General features: G+C 35.6%; 1 protein-coding gene across 2 annotated transcripts; it reads right to left on the reverse strand.

Moving 5' to 3' along the window:
* Positions 1-17849: 17849 nt before the first annotated feature.
* On the reverse strand, positions 17850-23219 carry LOC104106838 (uncharacterized). 2 transcript variants are annotated; one of them, XM_033658812.2, is made up of 5 exons: positions 22906-23219; positions 21774-21954; positions 18611-19203; positions 18340-18425; positions 17850-18246 (listed from the first exon to the last, which is right to left on the reverse strand). In XM_033658812.2, the coding sequence occupies exons 1-3, from the start codon at positions 23110-23112 to the stop codon at positions 19052-19054; spliced, it is 540 nt and encodes a 179-aa protein (XP_033514703.1). In that variant the 5' UTR covers positions 23113-23219; the 3' UTR covers positions 17850-18246; positions 18340-18425; positions 18611-19051. The 2 variants fall into 2 exon arrangements, with proteins under 2 accessions (XP_033514703.1, XP_070058176.1); XM_070202075.1 differs by having other exon boundaries at positions 18611-19195; positions 21769-21954.
* Between the last annotated feature and the right edge of the window lie 326 nt (positions 23220-23545).

A 23545-nucleotide genomic window follows, 5' to 3' on the forward strand; every position in this document is an offset into this window, starting at 1 on the left:
CCCTTTAGAATGTTAGTTTGGAGATTAGATGATTCACCTTCATCTTTCTTCTTTTTAGGGACATATTGGAGTGGAAGAGTTACTTTCTTGCTGTGAGACACAATGTTCTCTTTATGAGACTTATTTGGGTTGGGGTGTACCTTCTCAATAACAACTTTGGTTTTGTCGGCAACCACCTCAGCTCTCTTAGCCGTGGACTCGTCATCCTTGTCATTCATGACATCATTAGCTTTTAGCTCCTTCACAATGTGGTTCTTCAAGTAGAACTTTGCATCGGCGAAGTGTGACTCAGCTTCGGTGAATGGCTCGTCATTAGCAATTATCTTCTTCTCGACTTCACCTTCATAGTATTTCAAACATTGATGGTAGGTAGATGGAACCACTATTCTCATGTATCCAAGGCCTTCCAAGCAAGACATTGTATGAAGTCTTTGCATCGATCACATGCAGCCATGCACTTGATTGCATATCTTCAATGGTGATTCCCAGCCTGATCGCGCCTATGGCTATTTGCCCCCTTGGTTGAATCCTTGGATCATCACACAATTTTCTGAGAGTTTGTTCATGGGAATACCAAGTTCTTTCACAGTACGAATTGGAAAAATGTTCACTGAGGATCCTCCATCAACCAAAATTTGATTTACCCTTTCATCACGCATATAGCTAACTAGGTACAATGGGCGGTTATGAAGAGCGTCACCTAGTAGAAGATCGTTATTTGTGAATGTGACTTTTTCCTCACAAGCATTAACTTCTTGAGAAGTGGACTCGATGAGGTTTTCCGAAGATGGTGCCAATGGTAGGTCATCACTCTTTTCTTCCCCTTCATCAGCATGGCAACAAGAGGCATCAATACCCCCATGGAAAATCTTCGTGCGGAACCAACTTGGTAAAAACTCCTCCAAGGTCACTGGATGTCGTGGCTTTTGAGGGCGGTGCACCTCCACTTTTGCTTTCTTTAGTGATTAACTGGATTCCATCTTCTTGGTCTTTTTACCATCATTTTTCTTGTTGGTTGTTCTATTGATTCTTTTCGTAGGCTCCTTCTATGGTGCCTACGACGAGTCACCAACGTCCAACCTTCATCATCATCAGGTCGATTGACTTCAGCTTTGTCGTTCTCTAGTAATTCTTCATCTTTACTTTCTTTAAAACCACATAATTCATCCGGACTGAATGAGCCAAATGTGATAGAGACTTGGTTTGCGCTTGCTTTCTCATCTTCAAGAACGATCTTCTTTTTACGAGCCAAGTCCATAACTTTGTCCTTGAAGACAAAGCACTTCTCTAGAGGGTGGCTCACAAGTCGATGGTATTTGCAGTAATTCGGGTCATTTGTTTTCCCAGCTTCATTTGGCCACTTCATCTCCGGAAGCTCAATGAGATTTAACTCGAGGAGTTCTTTAAAAATAGCTAGCACATCAGAATCCAGAAATGGGTACTCTTTCTCTTGCATTTCTTTTAGAGTCAACTTTCCACTTGGCTTATCTTGAAAAGAAGTGGATTTCATACTCTGCTTCTTGCTCACTTTCGTCGTGAACTTTACAGGTGATGTGTTGATATTCATAGCTTCTTTGCTTTCAGACTTGGGTACGAAATTGCCCCACTTCCTGACTTCTTGCTTGTCGTTCCCTTTATGAGGTTCATAGATGGGCAGCCTTTCATTTTCAGCAGAGGCCATACTCAATTCCATGTCATGGGCACGAGTTGCAAGTTCTTCAAATGTGCTAGGCTTGATACCTTGCAAGATGTAGCGCAATCCCCAATGCATGCCTTGGATGCATATATCTATGCCGGAAGCTTCATTAAGCATGTCTTTACAGTTGAGGCTTGCATTCTTCCAACGATTGATAAAGTCAATGACTGGTTCACCCTTCCGTTGACGAGTATTTGTGAGTTCCACCATGCTCACAGTGCGCCTTGTGCTATAAAAGCGATTGAGTAACTCTTGATCTAGTTGATCCTAGCTATCAATAGATCCCGGTTCGAGGTCTGTATACCAGTCAAAAGCATTTTCTTTTAACGAGTGGATAAACTGCTTGACGAGGTAATCTCCATAAGTCCCAGCATTGTTGCACGTCTCAACGAAGTGCGCCACATGTTGCTTTGGATTACCTTTACCATCAAACTGTTGAAACTTTGGAGGTTGATAGCTAGCAGACATATTCAACATATCGACCCTTGCAGTGTATGATTTTGCATATGTAAGGGAGGACTTGGTAGCAACTTCATACTTGTTCTTAATGGTTCCTTCAATGAACTCCTTCAGTTGATAGATTGGAATCATCCCTTCAGATGAGACAAGGATAGCCTTAGCGGATGCTACTTGTCTTGGGGGAGAATCATTCTATGGAACTTCTGGGAGATTGCCAGGTGCGTAGGTGGATTCTTCTTCCATCAAGATTCCCACCCTATCTGTTAGCCTGTCGATTCTAGCATCTTGATTTTGCATGCACTTGGTCAAGCCAGCATTTTCTTCCGTCAAGTTTGTCAACTGCTCCTCCACAGATAAAGTGTTTGTCACCATGGCTTACATGATTGTCGTGGACGATGGAGAGTAGCATGGATTGTCACACATATTGATCCTCGATTGGCTCACGCTATGTGGTGTAAGTGGGGAGGATCCATCACTTAAAGCATCATCATTTTCCTTCACAGCAGAGTGCTTGGATCCAGAGAGGTCAAGCAGAGCAAGAGTTTTCTTGATCTTTTTAGCAACATTGCTTCCTCCTTCGGGTGCGTTTGTGAAAGATCTTGCTCCTTTTGAGGATGAAGATCCGAAAATGGGGATTGATGCGGGCTACACATGGGGTGCTTGTTGTCCTAACGAGCTTGCTTTGTTCCTCGTAACTGGTCCAAAGCTTCCAAAAGTAACATCGTTGATGCTTTCCACATCAGCATAGAACCCGAAATTAGAAGCCTTGGTGGAAGTTGAAATGGAGTTAATTTTATTTGAAGCCATTTCAACGTTCTTGAACTTTGGTGATTTGAAAAGTTGAGATGAGAGGTAGAGATGGTCCCACTGAGCGTGCCAGAATTTGTAGACAATAAATTTGTGCAGAAAAATAAAACTGCAATCACAAACAACTATAAAGAAAAAGATTTTATTGATAAACATTGCAGGTTACAACTCTGTTTATCCCTTGATTCTTCCTTCCGATTTGTTATCCGTGATTCGAGGGCCTTAGCGGCGTATTTCTCGAACATAGGATGATAGACATCTCCTTGATATATTTGATGATCAAGAAGCATATAGCAACCCTCCATTTTGATCTTGAATGTTGCTAGAACTTTGAGCAAGATATATTTGACATGTCTTTGATCTCTAATGAATATTCCATGAATATTCATTAGATTTCGAGATCGTATATGTGATCTCTTTGTGCACTATGGGATTGTTGAGATCATCTTTGAAGGACATATGTAGCCTTATTTATAGGCATGAACTAGAGTTTGTGTGGAGTAGCCACCAAGTAAGCCTAATAGAGTCCTAATATTTCAAGAGTCGTCTTGAATTTAGGATTTATCTTGATCTGTTAAAATTTCAGTGTCTCCAATGGCGAAAGCATTCTTGCTCATTATAAAGGCGAAGATGAAGCTAGTGTGAAAATGGAAAGATTCTCATGTTTTGGTCAATTGTCACGTGAGAGAGAGATTTACAATTTAGGAGTGGCAAAACTAATCCATTTGACCCGTCCAACCCGTCCAAGTTTTAATGGGTTTGGACTGGAACAATTTTAAAGATGGGCTATTTTGAGCTAGCCCAAATTAACACATCACAAATCATCAGCCCAAACCGAATGGACCCATAATGATGCCCAACATTGACTCATAGAAATGCTCAATCTTAGAGTTTTATCTTGATGCATATTATAGCTTCAATTTTTTGTTCAATAATTCATTTTCCGTTCTCAACCACTTGGTAATTAGTAATTTTTTTTTTGTTTATCCAAATATATATATATATATATATATATATATATATATATATATATATATATATATATATATATATATATATATATATATATTACGGAAACAGGGCCAAAAATATCCTTGAACTATTTGAAATAACTCAAAAATACCCTCTGTTTATTTTTGGTACCAAAATATTCCTGCCGTCTATGTTTTGGACCACAAATGCCCCTTAAACTGTTAGTCTTGCCATTGAAGTTGACATGGCAGTCCAACTGGGTTAGATTTGCTTACATGACCATCCACCTAAGCAATCCAGCATGGCAAAATTATTTTTTCCGAAAAATTATTTTTCCGAAATTTTTTATTAAAATACAAAATCAACACTTATTCCGAAATAAGTAAAAAAAAAATCCGAAAAAATAATTCTTGATTGGGATTTATGATTTGATTAAAAAACTCCATTGTTCTCTTTTGTAAATTTATGATTAGTTTGATCTAAATTTTTAGATGTTTATCTGTTATAGCTTCACAAAAGGTACACCTCTACTGTAAGTATCAATTGGTTCATCCGAAGATCTTATAATTTTTCGAATTTTTTTTACTTTTTTTGGAATAAGTGTTGATTTTATATTTTAATAAAAAATTCCGAAATAAATAAGTTTTTCAGATTTTTTTTACTTTTTTCGGAATAAGTGTTGATTTTGTATTTTAATAAAAATTTTCGAAAAAATAATTTTTCCGAAAAAATAATTTTGCCATGCTGGATTGCTTAGGTGGATGGCCATATAAGCAAATTTAACCCAGTTGGACTGTCATGTCAACTTCAATGGCAAGACTAACGGTTTAAGGGACATTTGTGGTCCAAAACATAGACGACAGAGATATTTTTGGTACCAAAAATAAACGGAGAGTATTTTTGAGCTATTTCAAATAGTTCAAGGACATTTTTGACCCTTTTCCGTATTTTTTATGAGATGTTATTTTATTATATTCACCAAAAAAGCAAGACTAGTGCATTAACTTATATACATATATACTATCATAGTAACCAGGGACGAGTAACTAGATGAACAAACATTTATAAATGTTATATCTTGTATTCTCATTTTAAATTATTATTATATTTTCTATTTGAAACGTATAAAAAATATTCAACTTTCACTCCATGATTGACACACAAAATTTAAATTATTCTGTTAACATTTTTTATTATTTATACAACGCACAAGTCAATTTGCTAAAAAGACTCTACTATGCAAATATTGACTACGAATATACGAACCTGAAAAACTTTCAAATAGAAGAAGACAAGCGAGAAATACCAAATCAAACAGCAGGCGCGTGACAGCACGACTAGATGGGTCCCATAAATGAGATTAGCTACTTCCTGGTGTTGGCGCATGTACAAATCTTCCTCACAAACTTGCTAAAAGAATTCGTCGAATGGTTGTTTAACTAATTGTTGTCAACAAAAACAATCATCAAATATAAAATAAGTCTGGAAATAAAGCAGAAATACATTTACGTAACCAAAAAAATAATAAATAAAATTTATATCAATAAAATAAAGGACGAGCACGAGGCTATTTTGAGGTACGACAATATAATTCACAACATATCATTATTTGAGTCAGAGAAAATTATTGTGAATATATTTTTAATTTTTTTAAAAAAATTAAATTTTAATTTGTTTAAAAGTTGAGAATATTGGAAAGATTTGGATCAAATTGAGCGGGGTTAAATTACGACCCATTGTTTAACCCATCTTGATCCAACCCATCTTGATCCAAATAAACTTTGGGCAGGGTTGGGCATTAGCTCATTTATTTACTCAGCCCATCTAGACCCGCTCAACTTCAGCTCAAACAACCCATTTGCCACCCCTTTTAACACCGAATGTTTTGGACCGTTTGGTTATATTTTAGAAAGAAATTCAGGATTAACCTGAAACTATTCTTAGTAACTACTTTTTCATGCAAAAATAAAATTCGAACAAAAAAATTTCCAGTTAAAATTTTGCATAATATAATGAAGTTCGAATTTTTCACGTATGAAATTTTAATATAATATGCTGAAATTCATAATGTGTTGAAATTCCAATATAATATGATAAAGTATAATACGCGGAAGTTCCATAATTCAACGTATTATATTGGACCTTTTTTTGTGTTTCATCTAGAATATTTTTGTCTAGAATCGCAGTAAATAGTTGCTATCTTTTAATAACTTTACAAATACTGACTATTCTTTAATTATTATCAATCGAGAAAAGCTATTTTGACAATATTTTTATGGCTGATGGGTTGGGGCTTCAGATGGTCCAAATTCTAAGGCCCTTTTGGGATTAGCAAAACTGAGTTAGCCACATTTTGGGCTGGCAACTAGAGGTTAGCAAGTTTTTCGAATGTATTAACAAAGTAGCCATTGATTCAGTTATAATTAACATTTTTGCCCCTAACTAACACACTAAACAACTCCAAACTAACACACGGAACAACTCCATCAATCAAACTTTTACAAGTAAAAATCTAGTAAAATATACTCCATCTGTTTCAATTTAAATGACACACTTTCCTTATTAGTCAGTTCCAAAAAGAATGACACATTTACATCTTTGAAAATAATTTAACTTTAAATTTTTTATTTTACCCACTTTACCCTTAGTGATAAGCTTTCATAATACAAAAATATTATGGCCCCACAATGCTTTTATGCCTTAATTTTTTTGGGACCACATGCCGCAAAAATCTTCTTTTTTTTTCTTCTTAAATTTTATGCCAAATCAAACTACATCATCTAAATTGAAACGGAAAAAGTATTGTAATTCAAACTCCAAAAATGATTGCTAATGTTTGAACCTTTACTAGTTGTAACTCCAAAAGATTCTTAGTGTTTAAACCTTTACTAGTTGAAAGGATTATTGGAGTTATTGGAGTTTAAACCATTAACAGTTCAAACTATGGCTGTCCAACGGGACGGGACGGGACAAAATTAACGGGACGGGACGGGACAACATTTAGCCAGGACGGTGGCGGGACGGGACAAACGGGACAAAACGGTAGGCCTATCCCGTCCCGCTAACAAACGGGACGGGACGGAACGGGACGGAACGGACGATAGGCTCATCCCGTCCCGCTAACAAACGAGATGGGACGGGACGGGACGGGACGGGTTCGCGGGCCTTAAGTACCATTTTAAAAAAAATTATTTAAGCATTGAGTTTGACAACGGATATTCTTTTGGCAATGACTAAGTTTTTAAAGTTTGCAACATCTAGTTTTTTGACTTATTCAATAAATTTAAAAATTAAACAAAAATTAGGAAACTAAGTAAAGAATTATAAAATATTAAAATAAAAGACTTGTAATAAAATATTCTAGCAATTATAAATATATAATAGAGTTATAATTTATTTAATATAATTTCAATCCATTAAGTAACTAAGTAAGAGTGTAAGAGAATTCATAAAATAAATTCAACGCTTAGAGCCTTTTATTTTATTAATAGAACTTTCAAATCTCACATACAAATATAATTCTTTTGAAAAGCACCTAATCTATGCAGCCACCTTCTAGGAAGGGTTCTGTTTGAACTTTGAACTAGGCCTCTTAGTAGTCAATAAAAAAATATCATACTAATATTTGTAAGCTCCTATATAACTTCGTTGTAACTTATCTATAATTTCTCTCGGACATTATTCTGGAATTGGCAATGTTGATTGATGTTCCATGAGTTCCATGCCGTCATCGCTCCCAGTGCTAAGTATTTCATTGTATTCTTCTTCTTCCCTAGTGGTTAATTTTTCAAAACTAAGATTTCTTCTTTCTGAATTAATCCAATCTCTGAATAATACGAAAAACTCTAGGCTGTCCTCCGCTAATGAATATCTATGATCTCCGATTTGAAATCTTGCCGCGCTAAAAGTACTCTCCGATGCTACTGATGATGCTTGAATAGCAAGGATATCTCGGGTCATTATGGAAAGTGTTGGAAAAGCCTTGCCACGCTCCCTCTACCATGCCAAAAGTTGTTCGTTGCCTTCTTCGTCTTTAATACTTTCCAATCCTTGATTAAGATAAGAATCAAGTTCATCATCAATAGAGGAATCAAAACCTGTTATATCATCCATATCTTCCCATAGAACTTCTACTCTAGACTTAGAAGTAGAAGGAGCAGTTTCACCACCTGTTGTTTTCATAGATTTATATTTATCAAACATTGATCTAATATAAGAATATATGTTTGCTTGGCATTCTTCGAGAGATGGTTGTTCATTTTCTTGAATTGCTAAATTCTCATAAATTTTACGAACAAGTCCCTTTGCACCTCTTAATTTTAAAGATGGGTTAAGTATAGTAGAAATTAAATAAACTTAGGGAATAGGGAAAAAATACTTTTTAAATTTTGTAATCATTTCATTAATGGCCGGTGCATAAGTTGGATTAGTTTTATACTTACCAAATATAACAGAAATTCCACAAATATACCATAATATTTGTATAATAGTAGGATAATATATACCAGAAAATTATTTTGTAGCATAATAAAATTTTTCTAAAAATTTAGTAAGCTCTTTGATCTGATCCCAATCAGAATCAACAATTTGATCAGCGGGGATACCATTATGCATATTAAATACCTTTTGTATAGGCACCCGATAATCATAAGCAACTTTAAGCATTTCATAAGTAGAATTCCACCTGGTATAAACATCTTTTGGAACTTTTCTATATGGAAGGTTAGCACTAGCACATTGTTGAGAAAATTCATAAATTCTACTCGCTTTATTAGCCCGAAAAATATAGCCGCAAGCATGTTGTACTTTACTACAAGTATCAGAAAATAAATTAATACCATCTTTTACAACCAAGTTAAAAATATGGCATGCACATCTAACATGAAAAATTACCGGATTAATTGGACAAAATCTAGTTCTTAAGCTAGTTGCTGCAGTTGTGTTAGCAGAAACATTATCTAAGGTGATAGTTAAAACTTTATCAATGAGTCCATAAAAATCAAGTATTTGTAGAACAGTAGTTGCAATATATGCTCCAGTGTGTTTTGAATCAACAAATTTATAACCAATAATACGTTTTTGCATGTTCAAGTGATGATCAACCCAATAACATATAACAGTTAAATAATCACAACCATTAGGACTACGACCTATATCAGATGTGATAGGCACTTTACAATCTACGACCAGTACTAGGATCCGATATTTGCCCGGCTTCTATTTTAGCTTGTATCCATAAAGCTTTGTGGTCCCTACCTAAATGCCTAGATAAACCCCCCGTCCCACCACTTTTGGTGTGCACAAATCGTTGCTTACATATTTCACATGTAGCACGTTGATTGACTTTATCATGTTTAAAAAATTTTCATACAAGTGATGTTTTGGGACGTTCACCCTTAAGCTTACCCCTTACAGGAGGTACAGGAGGTAAAGCTCCAGATCGAGATTGACTCTGAGTTGGAGCTTGTGTTGCGGGACTAGTGGGTGTTTCATCTAATTCTTCTTCCTCATTTTCTTCATCCTCATTTTCTTCGTCCTCAATAAAAATATCCTTGCCAAATTGTCTTTGTAAAGTTTCATGATCTAGTTGTTCTCCGAAATTAATATTATAACATGCGGGGGTTGGAAAAATGAAGTTTCATCAACATGAGTCATTTCATCTATATATTTTCTAATTATAGGAGAAGGGCTAGGATTAGGACTAGGATTAGGATTACTACTACTTTCACCTTTACTACTTTTTTTACTAGTTTTTTTAAATACGCCAAATACATTTTTAGGTGCCATAATTTAAATACGAAATTAAATTTAAAAAGTTAACACAAAAATTAAAAACACAAATGAAATACGAAAATAGAACACGTAAAGTAAACACAAAAATTAAGCACTAAAATAATGCGCAAAAAATATATATTAAAATTAGGAGATGGAACGAGTGCACCGTGATTAAATATTGAAACTTGAAGAAATTGCCCAAACTATTGCTCCAAATACTTGATAAATTAATTTGAAGCTTGAAAGTTACTCCAAATATTTGTCCAAATACTTGAAACTTATCACTTGATTGCGAGAAAATTGAGAGAATAATATAGATAGAATGAAAGGGATTTGAGAGAGAATAATTTATTTTGGTGGGAAGAAATGAAGAAGGATTGGGGTATTTATAGTAGAAAATAGGGTCAAAGTATAATTTAATAAATTTAGAGATTATATTAAAAGTTTGGGGGTAGGGGGTGTTTTGGTGGGAGTGGGGCCCAAATATGGCCGTTTTTGGCCGTTGGGAACGGCTATTTTTGCAATTGCCGTTGTCCAACGGCTATAATTATAAAAAAAGGGACGCGGGACGGGACTGACGGGACGGGCGGGACGGGACAGACGGGATGGGCGGGACGGGACGGACGGGACGGGACGAAATGAGACGGGATAAACGGGACGAAATGGTCATCCCGTCCCATCCCGTATCCCGTTTAACATGGGGCCATCCCGTTTAAAATTAAGTGGGACGGAACAGGACGCGGGACGGGACCAGGACGGGACGGGACCCGTCCCGTTGGACAGCCATAGTTCAAACTCCAAAAATCATTTTTGGAGTTTTGAGTTCACTGCTTTCTTGAGATTTTTTATAATACCGTGATAACAGCACATCACTTCACCAATGCAGTGGATTGCTTCAATCTTGCATTTGTGCTGTCCACGTCATCGATTATCTTGTGCAGCTTCAAACCCATTAAACAATTCTGACAGAGAACTTTAAAATTTTGGGGGAGCTATCTCACCAAAATTTTCTTAACGAGACTAAAATATAAACGTATTATAAGAAAAATCAAATTATGGTGGATGTCTACTCTTCCTTCATGATTTTTTCAAATGCTTAATGACATATTTAATGACATATTTTTCTTCACTTTTCATGCCTATATAAAGGTCTTGTAATAGATAGGAAATACACACAATTGAAGAAGAAAATCTCTTTCTTCTCTCTATCTCCATTTCTTGTTTATGTTTTACTAAATTGCTTTTATTTCATAACAACATGTCTTGTTCATGTTTTACTAAGTTGCTTTTTATTTTATAACACGTTATCAGCACGATTTGCTATTTTATCTATACTTCCTACAAAAGATAACAGAATTGTAGACTTAGCTTCGTTGAGGTCTTGACTTTTGTTAGTGTGTTATATAGAGTTCATCCTTCAATAGTTTTCATGTTTTGAGACTTTTCTTATACCACACTTATATGGCCATCAAACAGTAAGAATTGCTCTCTACTGATCATTCTAAGCGTACAAACAAGGTATGCACATTTCTAATAAATAAGTCAGATGAGGTATGTACACCTAGTATAAATTATAATTATGGTTTATAATTAGTATGCTCTTTCTGTCATGTTCTCACCTTTAACTCCCGTTTTAGTTACTTGGTGATACATGATGGTGGAAAGATCAACATACCAAGTAATTTTTCTAGAATTAATACTTTTCAATTGGACAATATCAGTTGATTGACTAGCTATATTTACTATAAAATCATGCTTGTGTTTTAAAACTAATTCATGAAAGTGTGTTAGGTTGTCGCTTACATGATGATATCCTCGTAATAATTTAAATGTATTTTCTATAATTTTATATAGTTTAGATAAATTGATCCTCTCTAAAAGGTTTTGTTAAGTTAGGCACCTATTTAACATAAAAACTATAGCTTTCATTGTTTGGGTGGTTTCTCTGCAGAAAGTATTGGATTACTTTATTTTACCAAACTTATTAAACACAACGATCAAAATGCAACACATGTAATTTGATTTCTATTTGAGCTAATGTCATCTCGCGGAATTATTCATATGGTAATTAAATACATGTGCTTCGCACTTGTAATATGAGGTTGTATTTATTCTTTCACCAACTAATTTTATAGGTTTCTTTTAGTATGCGAAATATTTGAGCATATCACATGTACGCAACCTATTCATACTTTCATATCTTTGCATTAACTTTATGTGCAGTATTTAGTAAAAATATTTTTTTCAATTGTATCTAGTAAAATAAAGAACTGGAAAGGCATGTCTTTATTTGCTACATCTCTTATATGACAAAGATAATATTTCAACGTATATATATATTCTGACCTTTTACATACTATGATAGATAATTATTAAGGTAATTTAGTAATAATATTTTTACCATAACATGATGTATTTCATTGAAAGCAAAATTGGCATATATCCTAACTAGTATTTTTGTTGCAGAGGAATTGTTTCAAGATTGAAATAGTTATATATGTCTTCTTGAAAGTTAATTTACTTATGCTTATAATTATGAAGTAATAATATTTTAAAGGTTCGAGTGCGAGTCCTAGTGAATTTTGGCCTATTATGCCAAAGATTGAGGGTAAGACGATGGGTTCAAGTCCCAACGTACTATGTTGATGAAAAAACGTTGGATTCAAGTTCCAACGCATTATGGCCTAGCATGCCTTTATATGGGTAAGACATTGGGTTTGAGTCCTAATGCACCATATCGATAATAATAACTAAATAAAAAATAATGTAATTTTCATGAAAAAACATGAAGCTTGTCCCACTTGAATTGCTCTATTTTTGAAGTGAATGTGATAGCAGTGCATGATAAGTCTAAATAAAGACAAGTGGTTGACCAATGAATGTGGGCGTGCGAAAGGCCAAAATAATAATAGTTATCACTATGGTAATTATAAAAAGGGAGAAATTCTTTGAAGAGAATATGACTTGTGATAAACATTGAGATTGCATACTCATTCCTGAAAGTGAATGTGAAAATATATATATATGATAAAGATTATAAAAGTGAATGTAAAAATATATATATATGATAAAGATTATGCATAATAATATATTTGTGCATAGTTGGATAAATACTACAACTCACCTCTAAGGGAGGTTTGAGACAAAGAAAGATAATGAATATTATTGTGTAGTTACATGAATATATCATTGGTCGCATGCATGTGATGCGCCAAAAATATTTTGTCATGCCTTATGAAAGTTATTAAAAGCAAAATTAAAGCAAATAAATTATTTTGCTTGTGATGATTTTGAACATGACAATTATTATGATATGATTTTCTTTGTGAAGGAGACATTCATTATATGGATGATGTGACAAAAGATCTTGTAGTACAAAAGCAGTTAAGAGCTCTGAAAGAACTAATTTGTTACTACCCGAATGAATGAAATTGTTCATGACATTAATATTGTAGTAAGTCTCAAAATAAATATTTTGATTTACAAATATATTAGCCAAAGTGGTTGGCATATTGAGACTATAAATGAAAAGAAGATTGAATATCTTTATATTACTATAATCATACCGGGTAAATATGAAAGGTTATCTGATTTTTCTTCTATTTGTACTACACAAGTATAAACATGATGATGCAATCACAAACCACAAGTAAACTAGAGGTTTACTGAAACAAATATTAGTTGGCATGACCGGTTGACCATCTCGGTTCAATTATGATGCGAAAAAAATTAATTGAGAATTACATTGGCATATATTGAAGAAATATAAGATTCTTCAAGAATTCTCTAGTGCTGCTTATTTTCATGATATGCCAGTTAAGGTTGGGATTGAATCCCTTGATTTCTGGAACGAGTAAAAGGTGATAAATATATGGGCCCAGTCAGCTTCCATGTGGACCGTTTACTATTATATAATTTTAATAGATGCATCTATTCTATAGTCACATGTGCATTTGTTATCAACTTGTAGTTTGACTTTTGCAAGATTGATTACTCAAATTATTAGAACACAGTTCCAGAATAAATTATAATGATTTATCTTGATAATACTGGTTTAAATCCAAGTTGGTTTAGCAGAAATTGTATGCCTCCAATTATATCTAAACCATTGGTTATGAGAACAAAATTGCCAAAATAAAATTTGGTATGTGATGTATTATTTAATATACAACAGCACTTGTACACATCTAACCAAGTTATGATAAGTTCTCCCTATCACAATCGGTTCAGGGTCAGGAACCAAATAATTTCCATCTAGAAATATGAATGTACTATATAATTTAATTGTTCCACCACAATGCATAAAGATGGATCCCCAAATAAGACTAGGAAAAATGTAATGAATTATTATGAGTACATCGAGATACTCGTACGAGAAAATGTGAACTTGAAGTTCAAGTGATAATTCATTTGCAAAATATTGCCAGATGTATTTGCTGACCCAAAGCTAAATGTCATATTCAGCTGCTAATGCTCCAAATAAAATAAAGTTCATAATGAATAGAGTCTATGGCATGCATAAAGCACAATAGACTAATCGGTTCCAAAGATAAAACTCCTTGAAGAAGGAGATGAGCAAATGTTTCAAGATGGTCATAATAAGGAGGCAAGTGCTCTAGAAGAGCACCACGACATAACACTTCATAAGACCTCATGGGAGAGGCTCAGGTACCTGAAAATAATAAGATAAAGAGATCTCAATAAGTTATGTCTTTATTGGGTAATAGTAGAACCGATATAAAATGATCGTCGACGATATTGTTAATATAATGTAGCGCTCAATATTATTAATATTGACGAGGATCTTGAGCTCAAATCTGTCATGAAATTTGGACAGATAATTGATTGGCCAAATGAAAAATACGTAATGAAAATTGATTTCACATGAAAAATATGAAGTTGGATGGATAGTCCCAACACCTGAAAGTATAAAGCCAATGGAGGTATAAATGTGTTCTTGTGCGAAAAAAAGGTCAAGTCGATAGACATAAAGACGACTTGTGTCACAAGAAGATTTGTAAATATCCTGGCATTGATTATATAGAGACATGTTCTCCTGTGGTGGATGTCGCTATTTCATGTTTTAATCTGGCAATACAAGAAAAACGTGATATGCGTATAATGGAAATCATTGAATGATTTAAATTGTTCTGAAGCATATTAAGGTTACCAAGGAATTTATTAAATAGAGCTTCAAAAATTCTTATACGGATTGAAACAATCAGGGCGCATGTGGTATAATCGCCTGAGTGAGTACCTGTTGAAAGAAGGGTACCAGAATGATTCAATTTGTCCTTGTGTCTTTAAAAAAAAGATCTGGATCTAATTTTTTTTTTATAATCACCGTGTATGTTGATGATTTAAATATCATTGGAACTCCTAGGGAGCTTCCTAAAGCAGTAGAGCTTCCTAAAGTAGTAGACTATTTAAAGAAAGAATTTGAAATGAAAGATCTTGGAAAAACAAAATTTTGTCTTGGTCTACAAATTGAGTATATGAAAGATAAAATTTTTGTCCATCAATCAGCATACACTAAAATATGGATAAAGCACATCCTTTTCGACCTCATGAAAATAATGAAGAGCTTCTTGGTCCCGACGTACCATATCTTAGTGCTATTGGTGCACTAATGTATCTTTCTAACATTACAAGGTCTGACATAACTTTTTCAGTTAATGTCTTAACAAGATATAGCTCTGCTCCTACAAAGAGACATTGGAATGAAATCAAACACATATTGCGGTATCTAAAAGGGACTACCGATATGAGATTATTTTATGGCAATGATTGCAGTCCTGATCTTGTTGGTTATACCGATACTGGGTATTTATATGACCCACAAAAGGTTTGATCTCAAACAGCCTATGTGTTTACATATGGAGGCACTGCCATATCTTGGCGATCGACTAAGCAATCAATCGTGGCTATTTCATCTAATCATGCTGAGATAATTGCTATTCATGAATCAAGTCGAGAATGTGTATGGTTGAGGTCTATAATACACCTTATTCGAGACAAATGTGGTTTGAAGTGTGACAAACTACCCACAATTTTGTATGAAGACAATACAACATGCATAGCCTAGTTGAAAGGAGGATTCATAAAAGGGGATAGAACAAAGCACATTTCACAAACGTTATTTTTCACACATGATCTTCAAAAGAATGGTGATATCAATGTGCAACAGATCCGTTCAAGTGATAATATGGCTGATTTGTTCACCAAATCTCTACCGACGTCAACCTTCAAGAAACTAGTATACAAGATTGGGATGCGAAAGCTCAAGGATGTGAATTGATGCTCTCATCAGGGGGAATTAATACGCGTTGCACTCTTTTTCCCTTACAAGGTTTTGTCCCACTGGATTTTCCTTACAAGGTTTTTTTAACGAGGCAATCAAAAGGCGTATTTCTAAACATGTGTACTCTTTTTCCTTCACTAGGATTTTTTTTCCCATAGGTTTTTTTTTCCTAATAAGGTTTTAACGAGACACATTATCTATGGACATCCAAGGGGGAGTGTTATAAGAAAAATCAAATTATGGTGGATGTCTACTCTTCCTCCATGATCTTCTCCATTGCTTAATGACATATTCAATGACATATTTCTATGCTTAATGACATATTCAATGACATATTTTTCTTCACTTTTCATGCCTATATAAAGGCCTTATAATAGATAGGAAAATACACACAATTGAAGAAAAAAATCTCTTTCTTCTCTCTATCTCCATTTCTTGTTCATGTTTTACTAAATTGCTTTTATTTCATAACAATATGTTTTGTTCATGTTTTACTAAGTTGCTTTTATTTTATAACAAAACGGTAATTTTAAAAAGGTTTCATCCGGCGTAATCTCCTGTTAGTTATTGTAATGGCTCTTTAAAATACTAACTAATAACCTTTAAAACATGAAACAGAGAAGAAGATCACATTTAAACCATAAACTTAGCAAACCAGAAATGAGCACATAGGGCAAATATTAAAACTAAATAAATTAACTTGAGCATGGTATTTCAAACGTGAAAGAATGCTCCGACATCATCGCTTCTAAATTAATATTTGAACTAATCAGTAACTTTAATATCTAAACTCCCAAAAGGAACTAAAGGTTCTTTTGTGCTTGACAAACACCATATGCCTACTGTTAGGCTTAAATATGACAAAGCAGATTTTTTTGTTAGCTAAGTAGTAAATGTCTTGTACTTTAATAGAGGCGTAAACTAATGTAGCAACCTCGGTTGGATGTATATCAGTGTGTTGTAATCCTTGGAGATTAAAAAAAAAAAACTAATCAGTAACTTTAATATCTAAAACAGTGACATTTCACACATGTATCCCATTCAACTCATGTAAAAACAAAAGAAAAGATTTCCTCCAGCCATAGTTTTTATGTCACGAAGAAAGTGAAGACGGATCCAGAATTTAAACTATATGAGTTTAATTTTTAAGATTTTTAACATTCAACTCATTATATTTTTAAAGTTATGAGTTCATATCCATTATTTTTGCAATTTTAATGAATTTTACACATTAAATTCTGCTCCGCATCGAAAGTTATGAATTTAATTGAACCCGCATCTACCACATTACATCCGCCCCTGGAAGAAAGAAAGTACATCACATCTCTGAACATTGATCCTCTTCGTCCAGAGAAATCTGAGGAAGATACTTTGGCTTTTTTGGGGGTCACGGGTCGCGTTTTGACCAAATCTTATGGCAGCAAAAGAGACGGAAGGAGGAAGAGAGAGGAGAGTAGCATACCGAAAAGAGGATCAGAGAGACGGAAGTTTGCACCAAGATGGAGTTACAAGGTCTCCGTCTACGGTAGATGAGTTTGACGAGCGGCGATGCTAGTGAATATAGTGTTAAATATGAAATTTACTACGTATTAGTGATTCTTAATGAGAAATTATATATCACCAATCCATCAGCAAGACATGAGTTTTTCTATAAAGAATTCATATCCCCTTGCATAAATTCCCGACTCAGCCCCAGCATATAAGAGCCTTCTTAAAAGGGAGGGTAAGATCCGCGTACACTCTAACCTTCCCAGACCTCACTTGTGGGACTACACTGAGTTTATTGTTGTTGTTAACCAACATATAAGAGCAAGTCAATGCAAGAGGAGGTAACTCACATGGGGCAGCCATAGTTTAGTTCTATAAAGATTATTTTGATCACACTAAACACTGGAACAAGTTTTCATCGTTCGTTCAATTAGACTAATTTATTAATACATTCAAATATCTCACAGAATTAGGCTTCCATTCGACAATCTATTATTGCCGAGAAAATCGTAGCTCTATTGGCCATAAAAGGCAGGAGAAAAGAACTATCATCAACTGAAACATAAAGCACTACATAAGTTGAATAGGAGCATCTCTATTCAATGACTTTGCCACTTTTTCCTCTTTTTCCAAATGGCCATAGAAATAGATCCACAATATCTTACCATTGATCCATAATCATATGATTTGATGCTCACTTGTGCAATACACTCTTCTTTGGTAACTTTGGTTTCTTCAGAGAGACATTCTGCCAAAACATTCAACAAGAAATATATAGTGAAATGTCCACTTTTAGAATGTGAAATCGTATGTGGGCTGATCATTCAGAAAGCATGATTACCTTTTGTTTTTCCAAAGCTTCATAATCAATCCTGTCATGCCACTTACTCTTCCGAAGTTGAACTGGCCGGTGTCCAACATATTTCCCTGAAATTATTGTACCTTGTCAACTCAGGAATTCAAGACACAAAAGTCAAGTAAAAATATGATATCCAGTCAAACAACTAAAACAACTTCAAACAGCAGTGACCAGTCTTCATTTTACAAAGCCTAAGCGGAACCACTGCTCAACTCCTTTCGCTAAAGTATCCGTATCTTATTTTTTTCTTTACCTAATTCGATTTCAAAAGCACCATCCTTCTAGTTGTTGGGCTGCTGGATCATCCAGCTAGTCTTCTGGCGCTGGGTGGGAAGGGTGTTGAGATAACACACTCTCCCAAGCAAGGCAGATCTTTTGACCTTTTGACATCAAACAAGGGAAAGACAGAAACCCATATAAAGCATCAACAAACAGCATAACAAGTAAAATGTCAGATCCAAATGAAAGTTATCTCCCCATACCATTCCGGTCTGGTGATTTACAAAAGGATTCGGATAGTCCGAGCAATATAATTGAAGAATTCCTAGCCTTTCCCAAATCTTCTCATTTTTTCTTTTAATTAATCAATGCTTTCCCCAACTTCATAAATGTTTAGGATATGGAAATATAAGATATAAAAGAAAGTAAAGTTCTAGAGACAAAGACCCCAGCCCCTTCATGTCAGAACACAAGTTCATCTATGACAATTAAAGTATAGAGAAAATATGAGTGCTTCAAGACAACTTACCCTGGCCATGTTAAATGAAGGAAATCTTGAAAATGCTTTTGATAAAACATCATCATTCACCTCATTCCCAAGGTTACCACAGAATATACGGTAATCATCTGCAAGATCCCAATAGCCGACTTAATCATTCAACTGTAATAGAATTACCACTCATCTTACAGAAAAAGCCCAGAGTCAAGTACTACAACAACAACAACCCAGTAAAATCCCACAAAGTGAGGTCTGGGGAAGGGATGGTAGTGTGTACGCAGACCTTACCCCTACCCCGATAGGGCAGAGATGATGTTTCCGATAGACCCTCGGAGTCTATCGGCTCAGGAAGACGGGAATAAAACAAGAAGAGGCAATCCATCAGTAACGTTAGCAGAAATCATAGAAAAAGTAGCAGAAGCATTAAAACCAAAAAATAGATGACATGCAATAACAGTAACCAACAATTAAGGCCCGGGGCTAAGAAAAACAGAAAGGATAGTGTGGGCTCAATATTAACCACAAGTCGTCTAAGATCAACCCTATCCAATCCCGCCTCACCTCCGGTATGAAGTAGGAAAAGCTCGACTACCCCCTAACCTACAATCCTAATGCTTGACCTCCAGACCTTCTTATCAAGGGCCATGTCCTCGGAAATCCGCAGTCGTGCCGTGTCCTGCCTGATCACCTCTCCCCAATACTTTTTAGGCCGCCCTCTACCTCTTCTCGTGCCCACCACAGCCAACCACTCACACCTCCCCACCGGAGCATCAAGGCTTCTCCTCCGCATGTGCCCGAACCATCTGAGTCTTGCTTCCCGCATCTTGTCATCCACAAGGGCCACGCCCACCTTCTCCCGGATTACTTCATTCCTAATCGTATCCATCATAGTGTGCCCGCACATCCACCTCAACATCCTCATCTCTGCGACCTTTATCTTCTAGTTATGAGAGTTTTTAACCGGCCAACACTCTGCCCCATACAACATGGCCGGTCTAACCACAACTCTATAAAACTTACCTTTGAGTATCGGTGACACTTTCTTGTCACACAAGACTCCAGATACTAGCCTCCATTTCATCCAGCCCGCCTTTATACGGTTAGTGACGTCCTCGTCGATCCCTCCGTCCCCTGAATAACCGACCCAAGGTACTTAAAATTACCTCTTTTGGGGATGACCTGTGATCCAAGCCTCACGTCCCTGCCTACTACCCTCGACTCAGCGCTGAACTTGCACTCCAAGTACTCTGTCTTAGACCTGCTCAACTTGAAACCCTTAGACTTGAGAGCCTGTCTCCAAACCTCCAACCGCTCGTTAACACCGTCCCGCATCTCATCAATTAGAACTATTCATCAGCAAATAACAAACACCATGGCACATCCCCTTGAATATGGTGTGTCAGTGCATCCATCACCAATGCAAATAAGAACGGACTAAGCGCAGAGCCTTGATGTAACCCCATAACAACCGGGAAATACTCTGAGTCGCCTCCAAGAGTCAAGTAAGCATATAGAAAAAGATGAAGAAATAAGAAAATCATATCAAAGTTGGACATAACCACTTGCAGGACAGTAGCTCATGTTAAATAGGATCAGTAAAGCATAATAGTCAAACACACAAGATATATTAACCAACAATCTAGGACTCCTGAAATCCCTTTTCCACCCCCGACCTGCACACAGAAGGGGGGGGGGGACCAAAAATATTCAGAAAGACTAGAAACACAGTACAAAAAACTTATCAGGCACAAACTAATTCAACACCTTTATCTGACCATTTATGCTTCTTCCAGGTTGTACTTTTAGTAGTTACATATTCATTATGGCAAATTGTTTTACTTTAAACCAGCTCTAACTACCCCAGCCTTTCCCAATTGCAAAAAGAGGAAACATAAGATAAAGGTGATAGCCATGATAGGTGTTACTTAGACTGATGCATTACTTACAAGGAAGACCTTCACTTCCTTCAACCAAAAAATTTCCCTCAAACAAAAAGATTATCATGAAGAAGACCAACTCCCTCAAAGAGGTTTTTTTTCTGCTCTCTTTTCCTCACCGACCAAAATGAAAGCTTACATTATTCCTGTTTTTTTTTTTTTTTGGGGGGGGGGGGGGGGGGTGGGATAAACATGCTGGCCTTATTTGAGGACCTCATACACCACAGTCCTTCCCACTTTCTAAACACTTGCAGTGTGTGGCAAAATATTTTTCAATCCTCAAGCCTGTTAAATTGCATAAATTTTGATCTTTGGACAAGCATCTCCCCTTAATCCAAATATTGTGCCACTAATCTCCAAATATAGCTAGTTTTCAAGGAAATTTGAGCCAAAATACAAGATGAAAATTATTTTTTATTTCCTAAATGATTGCACATGTGACTAATTCACACTTCCTTAAATTCCAACTCCCACAATTGCATGGCGCCTAAATAATTTGACTTTCATCACTGCTTCCCCAAATTCTAGACCCTACAATTGCATGGTTATCCAGGACATCACAACCGTGACATTTCCTATAAACACTGCCAGAACCCTTCAAACAAGGTTGTACCCAATTCAATTCATGTCAAAAGCCATCTGGGACAGTAAGGACAACAAGCTGGAGCAACCGCAGAGCATGAAAAGAATAAACTAAATAGAATCAACTATTCGACGCAAAACCAAATCGGAAGAAAAAATTAAATGGGGCATGAGCTTACTCTCTGGCCAGTACTCTGCAAGGGTAGGATCTTCCCAAGTCTGCTCTGCTGCCTTTCGAGGCACAGCTTTCTTTTTGGCCTCAGCTTTTTGCTCAATATCACTGCTCGCAAGCGCAGCTTTCACATTCTCAATTGCTTCGGGCGTGATAGTTTGTGCAACTCTTTGAAATAATTGCTGCGCCTATACATCCACAACAATTAGGTACGTTAGTAACATTATCAAATAAATCTTCTTTTTTGAGAGAATAAATTCCAAGCTTAAAACAACATCGATAAAGATGCAAAGAGGCTCTATTTCAAATACTTTCAAGAGGGTTCTTTTCCATTTGCTTGTTAATGGGAAGCAGGAACTAAGAAACATGCAATTTTTTTAAGGATTTAAAAGTTATACACAGTGACCCTTCAAATAATTTTTACACTATCAATCTAATTTAACCTACTATGGCGGAACCAAAATATTTACTAAGAGAATTCAAATATAAAGAAGTAAACTCACCAAGAAGCCAAAGTGATTCATCATATAGTTTATAACAACTAATGCGCCTCGGCCCCAAATAAGTCGCGATCGGCTATATCACTCCTCAGTTTTCATTTAAGCTCCGCTCATGTCTCATGGTCATACCACATATATAATAATGAACTCAACATATAGCATACATTAAAAAATTGATACATCTATACGGTGTAATGATGTCAATTGACTCCCCGTGGACAAGGTAGCTTCGCCCCGCCCTGCCCCGCCTCACAGGTTACTTACCATTTATTTTAGGTTAACAACCATTACTTAAAAAAGTCACATACAGTTACACTATCAGTCTACTTAAACTCTGCGTAAAATATCATAACATGCACATTTAGGCATGCATGCATGTGTATGCGTGTGCACATAAGTCATGTATCTATTGTATATTCATGTGTACACATGATCACATTTAAGGTTCTTACATACGAGCCACTAATAAATAAAATATTCATCTCACAATTTAGCTATATTTTTTTCCCTCCCTATCAAAATCCAAGTCAGTTCATCAAAAGCAAATTTCACAGCCCAAACGTACAAATTGAAAATGAAGTCATTATCAATGATAAAAGAAAATCCAAAAACAAAAGCTCCAATCGTTGGAATGCTTACTTGTTGATATTGATGTAAAGTGTAAACGCTGGGAACAGACGCCGGGGCAGAATAGACACGAGGAACAACGGGAAGAGCAGGGCCAATGTAGGGCTGAGACGGTTGTTGTTGGAGATGAAACGGCGTCGGAAAGTATGTGCCGTTTAAGTAATTGTATTGCGACGAAGAGTAAGCGGCTGCGGCCGGCGTTGATGTCACCGTCGACATAGCAATTACCGGGGGACGTAGTTAACAGAGAGAGGAGATTTTCCGATCGGTGAATTAAGGTCTGTTTGTGCTATTTTTCAAATGATTATTCTGATTAAACAATCAGTGTTATAAGAAATATCAAATTATGGTGGATGTTTACTATTCCTTTATGATCTTCATCTCAAATGCTTAATGACATATTTTTTTATGTTTAATAACATATTCAATGACATATTTTCTTCATTTTTCATGCCTATATAAAGGCCTTGTAATAGATAGGAAAATACACACATTTGAAGAAGAAATAAGAATCTCTTCTATCTTTCTTCATATATCTCTTAGCTTGTTTTTTTTTGTTCCATATTATTACTTTGAATTATATTTTATAACACGTTATCAACACGAGACTCTACCGTCTCAAGAAGCTCTTTGAGAAAACTAAGGTATAACT

The sequence above is a fragment of the Nicotiana tomentosiformis genome, chromosome 5 (assembly GCF_000390325.3).
Source record: "Nicotiana tomentosiformis chromosome 5, ASM39032v3, whole genome shotgun sequence".
NCBI classification, from domain to species: domain Eukaryota; kingdom Viridiplantae; phylum Streptophyta; class Magnoliopsida; order Solanales; family Solanaceae; genus Nicotiana; species Nicotiana tomentosiformis.

Coding starts and splice junctions, on each gene's coding strand:
- LOC104106838 (XM_033658812.2), bottom strand. CDS start 23,112: ATGTCGACGGTGACATCAACGCCGGCCGCAGCCGCTTACTCTTCGTCG. Junction 21,955..22,905: donor CTTTACATCAATATCAACAA/GTAAGCATTCCA, acceptor GTGGATGTATAG/GCGCAGCAATTATTTCAAAG. Junction 19,204..21,773: donor TGCAGAGTACTGGCCAGAGA/GTAAGCTCATGC, acceptor GGGATCTTGCAG/ATGATTACCGTATATTCTGT.